This window comes from Phocoena sinus, chromosome 10 (assembly GCF_008692025.1).
Source record: "Phocoena sinus isolate mPhoSin1 chromosome 10, mPhoSin1.pri, whole genome shotgun sequence".
NCBI lineage: Eukaryota > Metazoa > Chordata > Mammalia > Artiodactyla > Phocoenidae > Phocoena > Phocoena sinus.
In genome coordinates, this window is record NC_045772.1 from 11,214,901 (window position 1) to 11,233,362 (window position 18,462).

At 55.4% G+C, this 18,462-nt stretch overlaps 1 protein-coding gene across 2 annotated transcripts; it reads right to left on the reverse strand.

Moving 5' to 3' along the window:
* Nucleotides 1–127: 127 nt before the first annotated feature.
* On the reverse strand, nucleotides 128–18,127 carry NCF4 (neutrophil cytosolic factor 4). 2 transcript variants are annotated; one of them, XR_004351749.1, is made up of 11 exons: nucleotides 17,914–18,119; nucleotides 12,430–12,514; nucleotides 11,850–12,003; nucleotides 9,581–9,651; nucleotides 6,204–6,331; nucleotides 5,100–5,157; nucleotides 4,329–4,427; nucleotides 2,026–2,156; nucleotides 1,681–1,746; nucleotides 890–1,014; nucleotides 366–502 (listed from the first exon to the last, which is right to left on the reverse strand). XR_004351749.1 is itself a non-coding variant. In XM_032645422.1 (10 exons), the coding sequence occupies exons 1-10, from the start codon at nucleotides 17,943–17,945 to the stop codon at nucleotides 307–309; spliced, it is 1,020 nt and encodes a 339-aa protein (XP_032501313.1). In that variant the 5' UTR covers nucleotides 17,946–18,127; the 3' UTR covers nucleotides 128–306. The 2 variants fall into 2 exon arrangements, 1 of the variants encoding a protein (XP_032501313.1); XM_032645422.1 differs by lacking the exon at nucleotides 890–1,014 and having other exon boundaries at nucleotides 128–502; nucleotides 17,914–18,127.
* Between the last annotated feature and the right edge of the window lie 335 nt (nucleotides 18,128–18,462).

The following is an 18,462-nucleotide window of genomic DNA, read 5'->3' on the forward strand; positions in this document are numbered from 1 at the left end:
ATTAGCGGACCAAAGCCAGGGCCCCCTTCCGTATATAAATGACCCCTCAGTGATGCTCATTAATGGGTATTTTCCTCTCTCACCTCTCTCTCTTCAAAAGACACTACCTTCCTCAGTCCAGCACTTTAGATGAAATGGTTTATTTAACTCAGAGACCAAATGTAGAGATGGTACAAGCCAAGGCCAGTAGGTCCATCTGGTGCAGAACCAGGAAGTGTGTCCCGTGCTCCCAGCCTTTCTTGGTCCTAATCCTCTCCGAGGGCTCTTTGCTAGGTGTCCCCTCACTGCCCCAGGGATGCCGCTGGCTCAGGGGACTGTGTTGTAGACCTTGTAGTTGTCCTCCTGGGTGATATGCAGCTTCCAGGGGAAGAGGTGCTTCTGGGAGGGGAGGCCTTGGGTCCACTTCACCATGAGCCTCACATCCTCGTCTGATAGCAGCCGAACCAGATCCCCCTCGGCATCCTGATAATTGAGGGCGATGTCCTCCCTCTGGAACTCCCGCCTGGGTGGGAGAGATCAGGGTTCAGGAAAGGTCCAGTGGCCTTAGGCCTAAGCGTGGGGGCAGGGAGAGGGGACAGAAGGAGTTTTAGGGCCGGGATCTAAAAATCAGAAAAGGTCAGAGCTGGACACCAGCCCTGTCATCCGAGTGGTCCAACCTCCTACTATACAGATGGGGAAACTGAGACCTCCAGGGGACAACGGGACTTTCACAACAAATTAGTGGCGCAGCTTGAAATGTCTTGTGCATAAATGGGCTGAAGACTTAAGAACTGTCATAGGGAAGAAGAGTGGGTGTTGCCGGGCGCAGAGTAGAGCAGAAAAAAGCCCCTGCGACAGCCCCTGTGTGTGGCTATGGAGAAGAACCTTTTAAGGATTGGAACCGTCCCACCTGGGGTGCAGGTAGATGGGCGAAAAGCCATCCAATTTTCCATAGGTAATCTGACAAAATGGGTCAGAAGTCTCATCAGACTTGCAAACACCTTGATCCCCAAATCTCACTTCTAGAAAATCGTCCTAAGGAAAGAATCAGGCCAGTCACCAAATATGTGAATCCCAGTGCTATTCACAATAGTAAAGAAGTGGAAGGTAACTTAAATGGCCAACAGAAGGGGACGGCTACATTAGTTACGGTGCGTCCACAGGACGATGCTGTGTAGCCGATTAAAGAACATTTAAGGGGGAGTCGGGTGCAGGTGGGGTGGGTGCTGAAGAAATCCGAATGCGTATCAGATAATGAGAGGAGCAAAGTATGAGGGGATTTCACCGCTTTATGTTTTCTGTGATTTCTGACATTCTTTTTAAAAAATAATGAATAGATATCGCTTTTGCAGCCAGGAATATAACGATGCTATTTCCATTCTGAAAAATAACTGTTCATAACTCAACTGGATCTTGGGAGGTGGTGGTTCCCTGAGGGCGGAGGGTCCAAGTCCAAGGTTTTGAACCTAGAGAGACTTTAGCAAATCCAGGCCCACAAACTGTAAGCCCCTTTACCTCTCTGCAGACCCCCGCTCATCTCTAATGTGGAGAGGCGATACCCACCCCTCAGGGCTGGGCTGTGGATAAAACAAGAAGGTGAAATAGATGCAGAACGCCCAGCCCCTGAATGCACCGTTTCCCCTTCTGTTCTCTCCTCCAGGGTGTCTGACGCCCCCAGCGCCTCCTACCCCAGCCCCTCACCTCATGAGCTCCAGCAAGTCCTTGAAGAGTGGGGTGCTTTTGAGGTCTTCCTCCACTGCAATGTCCCTAAGGGGACAAGGGGCAGGGGTGAGGAGGCAGCAGGCTGGAAGGGGGAGAGGCGGATGAGGCTGGCCGGGTCATGCTGGACCTTGACACCCCGTGACAGCCTTTTGGCTTATCTGGAGGGCGCTGGGAGCCCCTGCGGGCTTTTAAGTGTGTGTGTTTGGTGGGGGGACATGCGATCTGGTTTGGGTCTTAGAGCCCAGAGTGTGATATGGAGGTGGGGGAGGGGTGGGGAGGGGCAGGGAGGCTGGACAGGCCCCTCCCTCCCAGCAGGCCACTAACTTGATGGTACTGATGGTGTCCTCATAGTAGTAGCAGCGTAGCCAGTTGGTGGGGTCCTCCTCCTCCGGGAAGTCCTTGAGGATCTTCACAAAGGACACCGGGAAGATGCCTGTGGTTCCCCGGACAGTGCCCTGCGGGGGCGGGAGGGGGAGAAGGCACTGCCCTGCCTGGTATCAGCAGAGGCAGCGGGGCCATGCCCCGGGGACCCGCCCCTTTATAATGACAGGACAGGCGGATGAGCTCTGGGTCCCCTCAGGCAGAGGGAGGAGAAAAAGTGGGCAAGGTCACCAAGCTGTTCACCCCAAGGCGTCCATTTTAGAACAAGACCTGAATTTATCTGGAAAGCTGCTTTCACCTCATTCATTTATTCACTCAGTCATTCATTCAAAGGCTTCTTGAGTGCCAGCTACGGAGCAGGCTCTGGGCACTCAGAAGGGATGAAAATCCCTGCCCTCCCTCCTGGAGCTTCCAGTGTGATGGAGGGCGACAGACAATGCACAGGTAAACAGGTGGCCCTCACGGGGACTCAGGTGGTGGTAGGCGCTCAGGAAGAAAATTGTGGGGGGAGGGAGGAGGGAGGGGTGGGGCCAATTCACTCATTTGTCCACGGATTCCATCTGCTCTAGACCAGACAGCCAGAAATCTCCCTCCAGCCAGGCCTCTCTCCTAAACTCCATCCAAGACCCAGCCACTGCCTGTGCTTTGTCACCTGTTCTCTTAATCTTTGTAATACTATGGAAGACATATTGTTTCCCCCCCCTTTTACAGACATATAAACTGAGGCTGAAGTACTACCCTCGCTCCTCCCCAACCCTCCCTTCCATCTGAGGCCAGAAGTCGGCCAGCATACTGACTCATAGAACTTTCTAGAAAACAAGAAGTCAACAAACATTTCCTGTTTCTGGAGAATGACCCAGCAATACCCCTCAGCTGTAACAGCTTGTAGACTGCCTGAGACAGAACTCCAGGACTGGCGTAAAATCAAAACCGCCAAGTTGCGAGACCAACGGTTGGTCCACACTCCTCTCCAGCCCCTGGATGCCAGGGACCCTCCCCTTCCCTCAATGATTCCAGGACCCCCGGGGGCTGGCCCTGCCTCCTGTGCCATGACCTCCTTCACACCCCACTCCCCAGGAGCCCCGAGAAAAGAGAGTCTTTCATAACTATAGGACTTAATCCAAAAAGCTGGCACCAGGCCAAGGCCTCCCACCCGGTGACCCCCATCCCCCATCTCCAGTCATGCTATGAACCCTTGTATGGATCACGCTTGCCGCGTGCAGGGACAAAGCATGGCCAAGATGCCACACACCCAGGCTCCCTATGGGCCGAGCCCTGAACAGCGGCGCCTCCTTCAACCCTTCCCGGAAGTCTGTGAAGAAACGGCCACTGTTAGTTAACTCCATTTATGGGAAAGGAAACCACGGGGTTGAGTAAGTTTCCCAAAGTTGCAAAGCTAGTTAAAAACAGAGCTAGGATGTCACGCCAGACTCTGGAGCTCAAGTCTCCCTCATCACCTTCACTCGCTCCCTGCGTAGTGAGTAACGTTACCCCAGATTACGGGCAGTGCGTCTCAACTGGGTGTGATTCTGCCCCCCAGGGCCAGAGGTCTGGGGACACATTTGATTGTTGCAGCTGGAGGGGTGCTACTGGCATCTAGTGGATGGAGGCCAAGGATGCCGCTAAACACCCCGCAGTGCACAGGTCAGCCCCCCAACAGAGAACTGCCTGGCCCCAAATGCCAATAGTGAACAGGCTGAGACACCCTGTTATAGACCAAGAAATTCAACACAGAAGGTTAACTGACTTGCCTAAGGCGACCGTTGGTTGGGGTCAGTACCAAAAGCAAGTGTAGGCTCAGAATCTGCTGCTCCAGACACACACAGCTGTATTTCCTCAGGCTTCCCCGATCCACCTGCCCAGATCTCCAGGACTATCCTTGGACAGCATCTCTTCCCTGGGGCCTTCTCAGATACCTCCATGTTCTCTGATCCCCTCACAGACTCGAAGTGACTTCACCTCCAACTTAACTTCCACCTCACCTCCATCCTCACCTCCATCCTCATCTCCATCCTCACCTCCAACCTCATCTCCATCCTCACCTCCAACCTCACTTCCATCCTCACCTCCATCCTCATCTCCATCCTCACCTCCAACCTCACCTCAATCCTCACCTCCATCCTCATCTCCATCCTCACCTCCAACCTCACTTCCATCCTCACCTCCACCCTCATCTCCATCCTCACCTCCATCCTCACCTCCAACCTCACCTCCATCCTCACCTCCATCCTCACTTCCAACCTTACCTCCAGCCAGTCTTTGTTGATCCGACTGAGAAGAAAGATCACATCTCCAACTTTGAAATTCAGCTCCAGTTTGCTGTTCCCAGTGAAGTCAAACAGGGCCTGGGGAGAAGGTGGAGTAAGGAGGGAGGGAGGAAACATTCACTGAGTTCCTACTAAAGTGCTTTACATACTTGAGCATCCCATTTAACAGACGAGGAAACAGGCTCAGAGAGGATAAGTGACTAGTCCAAGGCCACTCTATTTGTTAGTGGAGGAGCCGGGTTTAGAACCCATGTCTCCCTGACTCCAGAATGGTGCTCCTTCCAGGCCTGCCAGGATAAGCATGAGAGGGAAGGGGCCAGACTCCACGGACTGGGCAACTCCCCATCCCCCAGGCCTCACTGGGGACTCCAATGCCCCCATAACCCCTAGGGCATTGACCACACTGGTTTTGAAATGCCCATTTCTAAGGGTGCATCCCTGGGGAGCTGTGTGAGCCCCTTGAGGACAGGGCCTGGTCTGAGTCACCTCTGAAGCTTCAGTCCCCAAGGCAGGGCTGACCCAGAAGAGCTTGCTGAATGAATGATGGATAGGTGGATTCCCCTTTGCCTCTGTGTGCTCCTCACATGCCCTCCCCTCAGCTGGCTGGGAGTCCTCAGGCGTCCAAGGCCACGGTTGTGGGTCCTTCCAACCCCCCAGTACCCAGCCGCATCCTGGGCACACAGTGGGCGCCAGCAGGACGGGCTCAGTGGCTGAAGGGTGGAGCTAGGCTGCTGCCCAGTGGTGAGGTACCTCCGCTCGTGGAGCTGCCATGCGGTCAAAGCCGGCGCCTTGTGGGGACGTGCTCTTCCTGTGGAGAGAGAAGAGGGGCTTGTCACCTCTCCTGCTTCTGTGCCCGGAGGAGACCCTCAGCAGAGGCAGGAAAGGCAGGGGAGGGAGAGGGTGTTAAAGATGCAGCTACAATTGCTCCTCTGGACCAGCACACTCCCTACAGCTTTCACCGCCCTGGAGGAGATTGCATCCCCTTCTGTGGACCAGGAGGCATAGGCTCAGATATACATTTGCTTAGTGCCATAGCTTGCCAGCCCTTTCACATTACTCCCACACTCAACCCCTAATTTTTCAGCTGAGGAAATGGGCTTCAAGAAGTGCTGAGCTCCACTCCAGGACACAGGGCTGCCTGGGTGCACAGGGGAGATGGCCAGGCACCACACGGAGAGGACACTCAGAGATACTGGCCAGAGGGAGGACGGAGGAGTTGTGTGGGAGGGCGGGGCTCAGGAGCCCTGTCCTGGAACTCTTAGCAGCGGTAACCTCTTGTTTGGAGGCCCAGCCCTATTTCGGTGGCTTGGATTTTTGAAGACTTTTTCCAGCTTAGGAGGGGCTGGAGGGAGCTGCGGGCCCTTTGGAATAAGGGAGTGAGTAGCAGCGCCCCCTGGGGACCAGTGTGATACACCGAGGAGCCACAGCCGGCCCCATGGAACAAAAACTAACCAGGGACAAGGCATCCCAGGAGATGCTGGAAGGAGTGTTTGCAGACAGAATGATTCCTCCTCCCTCCCCTCCTCCCTACTCCCCCCAGGCACCCAAAGCCCTCGGACCATCCCCAGTGGTTGCTGAGGCACCTAGCTCTCCCCCGTCAATGGCCCAGCCCCTGTCCTCCAGCCCTTACTGTCAAACACACTTTCTGTCCTCTAGGCCCGACGCTTGATTTCCCAAGCTCACCTAACAAGCCAAACCACCCTGGAGTGCTTAGGTAGAGACCTGGTCTCTACTCCTTGCTTCTTTCAGGGAAAATAAGTGCCTTTGCAGCAGAGGCCTCTGGGACAGAGCGCCTGGTTAAGAGCAGGTGGCCCAGGGCTCTAGCTGATGGGGGCGCAGGGACCGGTCACTTACACTTTCCGGGTGCGCGGGCGGAGCCGTCGGAGAGCCTGGGGCACCTGCTCCGCGTCATAGGACGACTGGTAGAAGAAGATCCGGACGTCCTCATCCATCAGCACCCAGATGGGCAGGCTGAGGAGGTGCTGCGTTTGGGGAGCATGCAGGACAGGTGGGGTGGTCAGCAGAAAGCTCTCGACATCGCAGCCCAGCTGCTGCATCCCCGTCCCCCATGCTGGGCCCGCCTCTCTCCACTAATGGTCCTCTGTCTGATAACAAGTAAGACATATTTAAAATCTCAGTAGGCTGAGGGTAACGCGTCACAAGATTTGCCCCTGGGTTCAAGGTCAGGAGGGGGCCAACTTGCTTGAGAACAGTTCATTTGGAAAAGACCCAAAGGCCTTCAGACATGACGATAATGGTGACGACAGGTAACGTGATGTGGTGGTGACTGTCCAGGCACTGCACTGAGTGCCCCACGGTGTGACCTCGTTCCATCTAACAATAACCTGGGAGTGAGGGCCAGAAAGGTGAAGGGACCTGCCCAGGGCCACACAGCCTAGCGAGTGACACCCGGAGCCACCTGCCACCAAGGCTCATCCCTTAGATCAAAACGAGACAATGGTGGGGGAAGTATTCCCCAAATAACCCAAATTAACAACAGCTAGTGGAATTACAGCCTAAAAACGTGCTTCCTGTTACTTCATCTCATATCACAGTTGGGGAGACTGAGGCTCAGAGTGAGAAAGTGCCCGGGCCGATGGGCACAGCTAGGAAGTGGTGGGGTCGGGCCCCTCAATCAGGTGCTGGTTACACCCACCACAACGCAACGACCCTCAGGCTGTGAGGATGCAGAGCGCCCAGGACCTGCCAGGGTCATTCCCCCCAAGCTGCCCACTGCACGGGTCCCCAGGAGCACTGTGATTGGCTTTGAGCGCTACAGCTCCAGAGGCACCCAGACCCCCTCAGAGAATTCCACAAGGGCAGCAGCACAGGGAGGGGCCGGGAACTCCTCTCCAGAGGAACTGGGAACGCAGAGCCTGGAAAAGACACGGCTGTCCCATAGGGAGGGCAGGGGGCCAGCCCAGAGATGGGCTCAAGGGTATAGAGAGAGCCAGGCGATGCCCGGGGTAGCATCCCAGCTCTGCCGCCCATCTGGGTGACCTGGAGCAGGGGTGCCTCTGTATGTTCATTAATACAATGGAGGTGATATTATTTCCCCTGTGGAATTGTGTAAAGATTAAATAAGTGAATACGTGCAGAACACTTAGAACAGCATCGGGCATGTAGCAAGGGCCCTATCCAAGCTGGGTATTATCATTGTTGCTGTTACTTTTATTACAATACAGCACAGTGGGTGAGAGCACAACCCTGGAGTCACAGAGATGTGGGTTCAAATCCCATCCTACCACATATATACACTACCAGACGTAAGGTCGATACCTAGTGGGAAGCAGCCGCATAGCACAGGGAGATCAGCTCGGTGCTTTGTGACCGCCTGGAGGGGTGGGATAGGGAGGGTAGGAGGGAGGAAGACGCAAGAGGGAAGAGACATGGGAACATATGTATATGTATAACTGATTCACTTTGTTATAAAGCAGAAACTAACACACCATTGTAAAGCAATTATACTCCAATAAAGATGTAAAAAAAAAAATCCCATCCTACCTACCTAACTGCTCTGTGACACTGAGTGAGTGACTCTACCTCTCTGTGCCTCCATTTCCTCACTTTAAAATAGGGATAAGAGTATTGAACTCACAGGTTATTGAGGGAATTAAATAAGCCTATTTATTTATCCAATAAATGTATATCAAGAGCCTCCTTGTTGCCAGTCAGAGCACTCCACATAGTTCTAGGCAATTGTCATTGTCACGTGAGCCCTATTCTTCATGAGCACAGAGGTGAGACCGGTGGGTAGAAGTCACAGGGAGTCGGGCTTTTCTAATAGCTGTCCGACAATGGACAAGCAGCCTGGGTGAGGGGAGAGTGGTAGTGAGCTCCCCGTCTCTGAATATTTCAAGCCCAGGGTGAGGTTACCATAGTACTGATTGACCTCTGAGCTTCGAGGAACCCACTCTGACACAGACAGGCAGAGATGAGATCCTTCAGGCTGTTGGTTGCCAAGACCAGGCGTGGATGGAAGAGCTCCAGCTCCACAGCCCCTGCTCCCTCCTTCCAGCCCCGCTGGAGGAGAGTGGAGCCGCCGGCTGCCCAGAAGGAGCAGCTGTCACAGCGCCCCCTGGAGGGGAGATGCCTCCAGTACTGGAGCCCGTGGGCTTTCCCACCCTACCTCTCCTCTGCCCAGAGCCCAGGATTCCTGCAGCCACTGGGGAGGGCAGGCGGCCACCTCCTCCCTCCCCCACCCCCTTTATACTCCTGGGGTCCCCTCATTCCACTAGGAGTCATGCTCTCTCACATTCTGGAAGCAGGTTCACAGTTTACAAAGCACCTTCCTGTCCTTTTCTCGATAGCTCCCAACATCACTCCCCTCCTGTGAGACAGGAGAGCTGGGGGTATGGCTCCATTTCATAGGTGAGAAAATCAAGTCCTAGAAATAATGAGCAAATAGCCCTAAATCACCCACTCAGTGTCAGAGCAAAGACCAGAGCACTTAGCTCGGTGCTCTTTTCCCGTAAGAGTAGAACAGGGAGGCCTCACTGTCTGTGACGATGCCTCTGGGCTATGAAGAGGGCTTCTCTCCCCAGTTTCCTAAGGTTGTCATCAAGCCAAGGTTTGCATGCCTCTAGTGATAGGGTGCTCACTACCTCACAAGGAAAACTATCCTTCTCTTACCCAGCTCTAATTGGTGGAAGGTCTTTCTTGACCAGCCTGGCTCTCTGCCTTTAAGATGTTCCTTCCTCTGTGTTCCCATCTTCTGAGGAGGTAGACAGTTTACAGGTTGGGGAATACACAAGGGCATCCATCCAAGGCCCATGGATGCAACTAAAATCCAGCCTGTGGCCTGTTCATACAAAGGTGCTATGTGAGAAAGCCGGGGCCTTGGTCTGCCGTGCCCTTGTTATACAGACCGTATCCCTTTATGGTTTCATGACCCACCTGTCTGTATTCCCCCTCGACAGCGGGGACCTTGGGGCAGGCACTGGATCCTATTCTCCTCTGTACCAGGACACCCGGCACAGCCATTAGATTTGTCAGTTCAAAGTGTGGCTCTCTGAACTTTCTCCATTGCTCCTGTCCCATCCCCCGGAACCCTGAGAACACATCCTGTTTCTCTCCCTAGGCTTGGCCTTTAAGGATTGAAGATGGGGACCATCAGAGCAGAAGAGCCAGCCCTAGTCCCCAAAGCCATGCCCAGGGATGGTACCTGGGCCCCGCCCATCCTCAGCATCCTGGGCCCTCCCAGGGGCCCCCTGGCCTGGCCCCTCTGTTACCTTCATATAGGCGTTGAGGGCGGGTATCCGCATCTCGGCAATCTCCTGTTTCACACCCACATAGACTTTGGCTGAGGAGACACAAAGAGCTGTCCTGGGAATCTGACCCAAGAGTGTGGTCTCTGGGCCCGGAGCTGCCCACCCGGGCCAGGAACCCTCCACACTGGCTCAGCGCTTTTCCCTTTCCTCTTCCTACAGCGCTGCGGTGGCCACCATCCAACGTGCATTTTCTGAGTTGTACTATCAGCAGCTGATATTTTTCTTGTTTTAATTGTTTATGTATTGCCTGTTCCTACACACACACACACACACACACACACACACACACACAATTCTGCGCTCTGAGAGAACAGGACCTTTGCAATGCTCACAGCTGTGTTCTCATCACCCCGGCTGCACATTCGTGTCACCTGAGAAGCATTTAAAATCTCATTGCATAGGTCTCACCCCAGAACAATTAAATCAGTATCTCTGGGAGTGGGAATCGGGCATCAGGATTCTTCTTCTTCTTTTTTTTTTTTTTTTTTTTGTGGTATGCGGGCCTCTCACTGCTGTGGCCTCTCCCGCCGTGGAGCACAGGCTCCATACCGGCAGGCTCAGCGGCCATGGCTCACGGGCCCAGCCGCTCCGCGGCACGTGGGATCCTCCCGGACCGGGGCACGAACTCCGCGTCCCCTGCATCGGCAGGCGGACTCTCAACCACTGCGCCACCAGGGAAGCCCATCAGGATTCTTTAAATCTCAAGGTACTTCCAATATGTCACCAAGGTTAAGAACCATGGTGTAGAATAACGCCCAAATTAATAAATATTTGTGCAGTGGATGGGTGAATCATTCTTCACAAGCAAGGCAGAGTGTTTGTGGGGAAAGGGAAAGCGATGACGGCTGACCAAAGACAAATATCCTCTCCAGGAGCCTCAGGTGCGGGTCCTGGGAGAACTGCCCACCCAGAGAGCCCCCCAGAAAGCGAATGTGAGACGGGTCAGCTTCCTGCTGCCCGCTGCCTGTGAGACACACTGGCTGATGTCTGGCGGTGTAAGGAGGGTAGCGTCTGAGGTCTGGGGTAGGGAGAGACATTGGGGAATTAGTAGCCAGAAAAGGGCGGTTAAAATCACAGGCACGGGTCAGATTGCCTATGGGGGAGTGAGAAGACAAAACTGAGGATGACGGTACAGAGGATGCCCGCCTTCCAAGGAGCACCAGAGGAGGCAGAGATCTTTGAGGGTCCTCGGGGCTCAAGGAGGCTTGTGGCCAGAATGCCCACTTAGGGCACGTGCTTGTTTAAAGACAGAAGAGAACCGAGCCCTCCCGTGGTGAGGCTTGGCAGAGAATCAGAAGATAAAGGAGAAGGTGAGTCTACAGGGAACGCATGGAACAAGCTGTTAGGGAGGAGAGGTCAGCTGAGATCAAGAGGGACCCCTCCTCCCTGCTGCTCAGAGAGGGGGAGGGGGCGGGGCGGGGCCAGGGAATGGGCGAACCCCTGGGAGACAGTTTCCTCCCTGGGGCTGGATGCTGGACCCTGGAGGCAGGGAACCTCGGGCACTGGCTGAGGCAGAGAGGAAAGCAAGCTGGAAGCAGGGTTTGGAGTTTGAGGAAGCGAAGGTCAGGAAGTATCTTTGCTGTTTAGGGGAACGGTGCTTGGATGCAGCCTGCAGCGTGTGAAGGGCACAGTCAAGACCACTCCGCGTACCCGAACCCCCACTCTGGTGGAGTTTTCTCCTGCTGGGCTCATGCAGGCTGGCCTTGAGAAGCCAGAGGTTTGGGCCTGTCCAAGGTGAGGACTGAGCGGGGGAGGCAGGTCAGGAGACGTGGGGTGAGGGGACTGTCCAAAAGCAGAGGTGCGCACCCACAGCGTCCCAGCAGAGCAGGGAAGCAGGGGGATCCACGGGGACCTGGGGAGCTAGAGGGCAGTTCCCCCACAGGGGACAGAGGGAGGGCTGGAAGATGAGTCTGTGTTTAACGTGGGAGACACGGGGATTCCTATCTCGAAGAGGAGAGGCCCGGGCTGATGCGCTCCGAAGCTGGCGGTGGATCGCTGAAGCAGGGCGGCCGTAACGCTCATTGGAGAGCAGGGGGTCAAGGGCTGTAAGTCCGGAGAGCCAGAGGTGGCAGCCCATGGCTGGCAGGAGGGGGGCCGTGGACTAAATGAACGGTTTTCACTAAAATAGAAGGGTTTGTGCTAAAATAGAAGCACCGAACAGCGCCCGCAGAGCTGGGAGGAGAGGCTGGCGGGCGCCGCTCCATCCTCGGGCAGCCCGTTGGTGGCCTACCTGGGAGCGTGGGAAGGATGCAGGTGTAGGGGCTGGCCTTGTTCTCCGGCCCGAAGCGCTCCTCCAGCTTGCTCTGCAAGGCGTAGAACTGGCGGTAGCGGCGGTAGATGAGGTACTTAGACCCCCCTTTCGTCTTCACCTCGATGACAAAAACCTAAGGAGGACAGAGGCCAGGGGGTGGGGCCTCGCAAGCCAAGGGGTGGGGCCTCGTAGGCCAGGGGGTGGGCCTTTGCAGACCAGGGGGTGGGGCATCGCAGGCCAGGGCCAGAGCAGGGGAGAGGTCCACAGGTCCTAGGGTCAGAGCAGGATTTCTCGACCTCGGTATCACATGTGAGGCCAGGTAATTCTTTGTCGTGGGGACTGTCCGGTGCACCGCACTGCGTGAAGCAGCATCCCCGGACTCCAGGCGGTAGATGCTCTGCCCCAAGCTGTGAGAGTCAAACCTGTCTCAAGATATCCACTGCCAAGCGTCCTTTGGACGGCACAATCGCCCTGTTGAGAACCCCTGGGATAGAAGTGAAGAGAGGAGAGCGCTGGAGGCTCAGAGGTCAGAGGGTGAAGGTCCAGGGGTCTCTCTTACAAAGTGGCTGGTGAAGCCTTTCTTCTCCTCGATGTCGGCGATGTTGGCTGAGGTGGCAATGTCGTCGGGAAGCTGGTTGAAGTCGCTGAGGGAGGCGGGAGGAGAAGAAACCCTGGTCATCACCCTGCTGTGTTGGGTGGCCCCTGGGTGTGAGGCCCCGTGCAAAGTGAACCCGTGTACCTGCATTCCCCCGTTCAACACCCCTCTCGTGCCAGGCAGCAACACAGACCAGACCCTGACAGTGAAGGCACTTGGAATCGGAGCCATATATCAACAGCCATAGTAGAGTCTAGCAAATCGCTTTGGGGCTGTGTTATTCATCCGGGAACAGGGAATCAAGCACCCCTGCCTATCAGACCCTGTTCTAGGCTCTGGATCACAGGGGTAAACAAAGTCAACACACACCTCCCAGAGAGAATGGCTCATTATACCCAGGTTGGGAAAATCCTCACAGAGGAGGTGACATTGGAGCCAGGTCTAGAAGGCTGAATAAGAGTCCACCAGGTAGGACTGGGGAGGGGGAAGGGCCTTCCGGCAGAAGGAACAGCACGTGCTAAGGCTCTGAAGCCCCAGGAGTGGTTCCAGGTCTAGTGTGGCTGGAGTCTGGTGTGATCAGAGACTGAACAGGCGGATGAGGCCAGGTTGAGGAGGGTCTCCAGTGCTGAGCTGAGGAGTTTTATAGGCAACGGGGAGCCACGTAGAGCTTCAGAAGAGAGTGAAAACACAAAGGACCCCGGCTTTAGGAGGCCAACTGGGGTAGCTGCATGGAGAGGAAAAGGAGGGCAGAGACTGAAGGGACAGAGTGCCCCTGGGATGCCCTGAAGTGGTCCAGCTGAGAGAAGATGTGGCCCTGAGCCAGACAGTGGGGACGGGAGGAGAGGACACACACAAGGGACACCACCCTTGGCAGACACTCTTCCTTTTTTGTGTCCCCTGCTTCTTCCTGCTAATCAAGCTCCAATTTTTTTCAGGGTGGCAATGCCTAGCCCCAAGGTGATAGATGACTATTGGTCTGAGCCAAACATACTAATCCCGTTGCTGTTTCCCAGACCCCCTTGCAGCTAGGAGCAGCCATACGAGCAGTTCTGGCCAATGAAACCTAAGAGGAAACCTAGAGGCTGTAGCAGCCTCTAGGAGAGTGTTCACTTCAAGATCCAGAGGATTGGACAAGGCTAGCATGGTCTCCTGCCCTTTCCCCTTCTGCCTGCCTGGAAAGCAGGTGAGACATCTGGACCTGCAGCAGCCACATTGCATCCATGAGGCAAAACCATGAGACTGATCACAGGAATCTCTGGAACGCTGGTCCTGAAGTCACTGAGCTGCAGAACCAGTTGTGGCCTCTACGTCTGGACTTCTCATTATGTGAAAACATAAATCCCTCTTTGTTTCAGCCACTATCAGTTCCTCTGTTCTCTGCAGCCTTATGCATATCTGACAGACACACTACTACTTTGTGAGTCATTCCAGAGTTACGACCAGCAGGGTTTGGAGACGGTTTGGACGTGGAGATGAAAGAAAGGGCAGTGTCAGGAATGACACCCACGTGTCACCCGTACTCTGACCAGGATGGGTGAGTGGGGGGAGCCTGGTTGATGGGCTCAGTTTGGGGCATGCTAATCTGAGAGGTCCCTTGGGCACACAGGTCGAGGTCTGGCAAAAGGTGGTGTGTGGCTCTGGAGTTCAGCGGGGATGGGGCTGAACCCCACTGGAGTGGGAGTGGTAAAAACCATCTGCCCTGTGACTGGTGGTTAAGACCCCCAGGGAAGAGCAATCACTGCGCAGAGGAGGGGACTGAGAGGGACAGATGGAGGAAGAGGAAAGGGACCGCCAAGGAGATGGAGAAGGAACAGCTAGGGGTCTCTGAGTCCAGCCGATTGTGGACAGATGAGGAAATGAGAAGCAATTAGCAATCCTGTTACTGTTGCAGCGATTGGGAAACAGAGTGGGAGTCGGGGGCAGGGCTGCCCCGTCCGAGCCTCAGAGCTGGCTGGGACCTCAGTCGATATTGGTTTCAAAGTCTACACACCCAGTCCCAGCCCTTGCTGGTCCCCACGTGACCTGGGCTGCTTGGGATCTCAGGCTACCTCAGGACTCTGGAGGCTGGCGGGGACGTGACTCAGGGTGCCAGAGGGCGGGAAGAGGAAATCCCCAGCACTTCCAGAGCAATTTGGTGGCGGCTGGCAACCTCCCCACTCACTTTCCACACATGGTCCTGTGGTAACACCCATGGGAGAAGCTTCCTCCTCCACTTTCTCCCCTGAGACTGTGCATTTCCTGGGTATTTCACCTGCAGTAGGATGGGGGTGGGGCAGGAAGAAACCAGAGAGGTAGAAATGGCCCCTTCCGTGGAATCAGGAGGGTTGGGTAATAGTAACTACAGCTAATGATTTCCTGAGCACACGCCGAACACCAGGTGCCCTTCTAAGACAGCGTCACCTTCTTCCAGTCAAGGAAACTGGGACACACAGAGGTTAACAAACTTGCCCAAGTAAGTAAAGAAGCTGGAATTTGGCTCCAGAATTTTGTTCCCAAACACTGCTGCACTGGCCCTGGCCTGAAAGCTCCCAACAGCTTGCTGTGTGAACTCAGATAAACCGCAGCCCCTCCCAGCCTCAGTCACCCCATCCAGAATAATAATAATAAAGTTGCTAGTACTACTGTAGTTCAGACCCTGTTCTAAGAACACTAGGACATGGCCTCTGCCTTCCTGGGTCTCATAGTTGAGCGGAGGAGTTGGACAAATAATTACATAATTTCAGTGGTCCTAGAAGCTGTGAAGGAAAAGCCCACAATGTTTCGAGCTGCAGCAGGAGTCTGGCCATTATTGTATTCCCTCAACGAATTGGTAGTCGTGGGCAAAAAAGCTTGGCAAGCAGAAAATTCTAAGATGAGGGTGACGTTTATCAGAGAGAGAGAATCAGGGGTCCTGTGTATATAGGACAAGGTGCGCTCCGATCGAGGATGGTCAGGGAGGGCTTCCCAGAAGAAGTGGCACCAGGTCAGGGGGAGAAGTAAAGAGGACCTGGCCCCAGGGTGACAGGCAAGTGAAAGAGCGAGTGCAAAGACCCCCAGCCATGCAAGAGGAGGCGAGTTATGAGGGACGAAGCCAGCGAGACAGGCAGGGCCTGCTCACGAAGGGCCCTTGAGCCTCACCCTTCGGTGGTGGGGTGAGGAAGGGGTTACGTCGGGAGACCTGTGTGTTATGGGGCGAGACAGCACAGGTGAAAGATGAAGACCTGAATTCCCGCTCTGCCATCACCAAGGTCAGCAGGCTTGGGGAGACTCCTCTCTGCACTCTGGCCTCTCCCCGACTCCAAAATGGGGACCATGGAAGTATTTACATCCCTGGAGGGTTCAGAGGTCACATCTGTAACAAGCACAGCTGGAGAATCCCCACGAGAGCAGGGACCCTGCTCACTGCTGCATCCCCAGGGCCCAGAACAGCCCCGGCACATAGTAGGTGCTCAGGGAGACGCAAGGCCACTCCCTGTGTCTGTCTTTCAGCAAGTCCGCTTTGGGCCACATGGAAATAGTCTGGCTGCCAGCGGGTTGGGTGCGGGGAGCTGAGCCTGGAAGTTGCTGTATCAGGGCGACGCCGGGGGTGCAACAAACCCGGCTGCAAGTCCCACTAGAATAGCTGCCCCCTAGACACCTCAGCTGGGACCCCTCTGAGCTGAAGTCAACTCAGAGCCCATAGATTCATATCGCTCATGAGAAGTGCATTTTGGGGGCCTGCACGGGAAGGGCTGAGTAAGGCGTGGAAAGACCCTGAGGCAGAAGCTAGTTCAGGTTTTGTGCTGCCCGCACACAGTAGGTGCTCAAAACATGTTGGTGGGAAGCAAACTCCCTCCCCCCATGACAGTCCTTTCCATCTTTAGACGTCTCGGGTCTTAGAAAGTCCTACTGCCAGAAATCTACTGCCCTCCCATCACATCCTCCGCTTCGGCCTCAAGCATCGGGGGCTCACTTTCAGACAGGCATCCAGGTGCAGGGAGGCTGAGAGACCCCAGGGCCTGGCTCTACAGCCCCATGAAGGAGGGGAGCAGGGCGCCTTTTCTCCGTGGAGGGCCCAGGACATCTGCAAAGGGACGGGGAGTGGGAGGGAGGGGACACACTGTCTGGCTGGCCAGCTCTGGGCATCCCCTCTCTGACCCACGTGCTCTGAGAAATAGGAAGTGCCACCAGCCTCAAACAGGAGCTGTTTTCTGAAGGTTTGGGTTGGCGTGCCAGGCCCAGCCTCCAGTGAGGACTCGTGGGCTGGAGGGGCTGGGATCTGGTGGGAGAACCTCACCCCAGCCCCAAGCACCACCCTCTGTGGCTCTCAAAGGCCATTCTTGAACTACACTCCAAGCATTTACTTCTGCTGCCCCTCCCGCCATACACACAAGCCTTCGGGAATTCCATCCCGGGTTCCACTTCCAGCCACAGACTCCCCCACAGGCCCTCTGCTGCCCACTTTGGCCCAGAGCGGCCTGGCCCATCTCCAGTGACCCTCGGAGCCACCTCCACACTGTTACCACACTCTGATGTCACCTGCTGTTCCAATCCAGGAGGGCAGGAGCCAAGCCCTGTGTCCTCAGGTCCCCCCAGAGCTCGGAGCACAGGCCTGGCTACTGAGGAAACTTTCAGAAAGTGCCTCCTGAGAAGCGAGGCGAGGCCCTGACAAGGCTGTGCTCTGAGCCCCGGCCTCGCCATCCATTCCACGTGACCCTCAGTAAGTACTTTATTCTCCTTGGGGGCTCAGTTTTCTCACCCACACAGTGACAGGATTGGACCAGAAGGATCTAAGAACATTTTCCAGCTCGGGGGTCCACTCATTCCTTTATTCCTTCGTTCATTCACTCACCAGCGTTTACTGAGCACTTAGTCTGTACTGGCATCGTTCAAATCCTGGGGATATAGCAGTGATCAAAAGGCATAAATACCCTATGGAACTTGCTTCTAAGTGGGGAGCCAGTGGTAAAGAAAACCGATGAGTGAGTATAGACTATTGTGCCTGTAATGTAAGGGCTACACAGGAAAAGGAAACAGGGCAAGTGTTCAGAGGCGGCTATCAAGGAAAGCTTCTCGGAGGAGGTGATATTTGAGACAGGCCCCGGAAAAGAGCCAGATTCTATGCCTCTGTCTGGACAGAAAATGAAAAGCCATTACTGAACAGCGTGGAGCAGCAAGGCCCAGCCTGGGCCCCAGGACACCTGAGTTCCCGTCCAGACTCTACCACCCACTCCTGCGTGACCCTGGGAAAGTCACTCCCCCTCTCTGAACCTCAGTGTCTTCATCCGTGCCTGAGGGAGGTGAGCCATGACTTGGAGTTTCCTGAAAACAGTTCTCAGAGTCTGCATTTCTGAGTATTTGGGTTCTGACTCAACTCCAGCCTCTCAACTTTCGACGTTGATAAGGGGCTGCAGGAGGGCAGGCCTCCATCCCCCAAGGCCTGCCGGGAAGAGTGAGGAGGCCCCGGGAGGGCAGCGCCCCTGCACTCACCTCTCAGCCCGCAGCTGCTGGGCCACGGCCATGGCTGTCAGTGGTCCAGGGGAGGGGGTGGCGGAGGTTCTCTCCCAGCCAGGCCCAGGCTGAGTTTGCCCCTCACTTCCCTCCAGCCACCCTGCGTCTCGGCTGTGGTCCCAGGAGTCGTCAGGAGCCGCCTTTAGGGAAGCCCCAGCCTTGCTTCTCTCAACTCTAGAAGAGGCTCCTCCCCCAGGCCCTCTGGGGCTGGCCTGTGGCCCACACTTCCTCTTCCTCACGTCCCAGCTCTACCACAAGCAGGGAAGTGCGCACCTGCTGACGCTGCGGAGTGCACTGATATGGGGGGTGTTGGGGACTTCCTCGATGTCAGTTCTTGGGGCCAGGCTTCAGTTGGGCATCAGAGACCCCCTCTCCATCAGAGATCGGGTCCCAGTGCTGGCTCAGCCACCATGGGGACTTATAACCTTGGGGAGTCACTTCACATCCACTGACTCATCAAATCCAGCCTGCACGCCTTCACTGTTGAGACTTAACTCAACCTATTCCCTAGGCCTGGAGTGCTGGCCT

What these genes read in the sequence shown, in the direction of transcription:
- NCF4 (XM_032645422.1), bottom strand. Translation starts at nt 17,945, where the DNA reads ATGGCCGTGGCCCAGCAGCTGCGGGCTGAGAG. An exon ending in CAGCAGCTGCGGGCTGAGAG is followed by an intron (nt 12,515 to 17,913) that starts GTGAGTGCAGGG and finishes CGCCTCCCTCAG; the next exon opens with CGACTTCAACCAGCTTCCCG. An exon ending in CGCCCGCGCACCCGGAAAGT is followed by an intron (nt 5,158 to 6,203) that starts GTAAGTGACCGG and finishes CTCTCTCCACAG; the next exon opens with GAAGAGCACGTCCCCACAAG.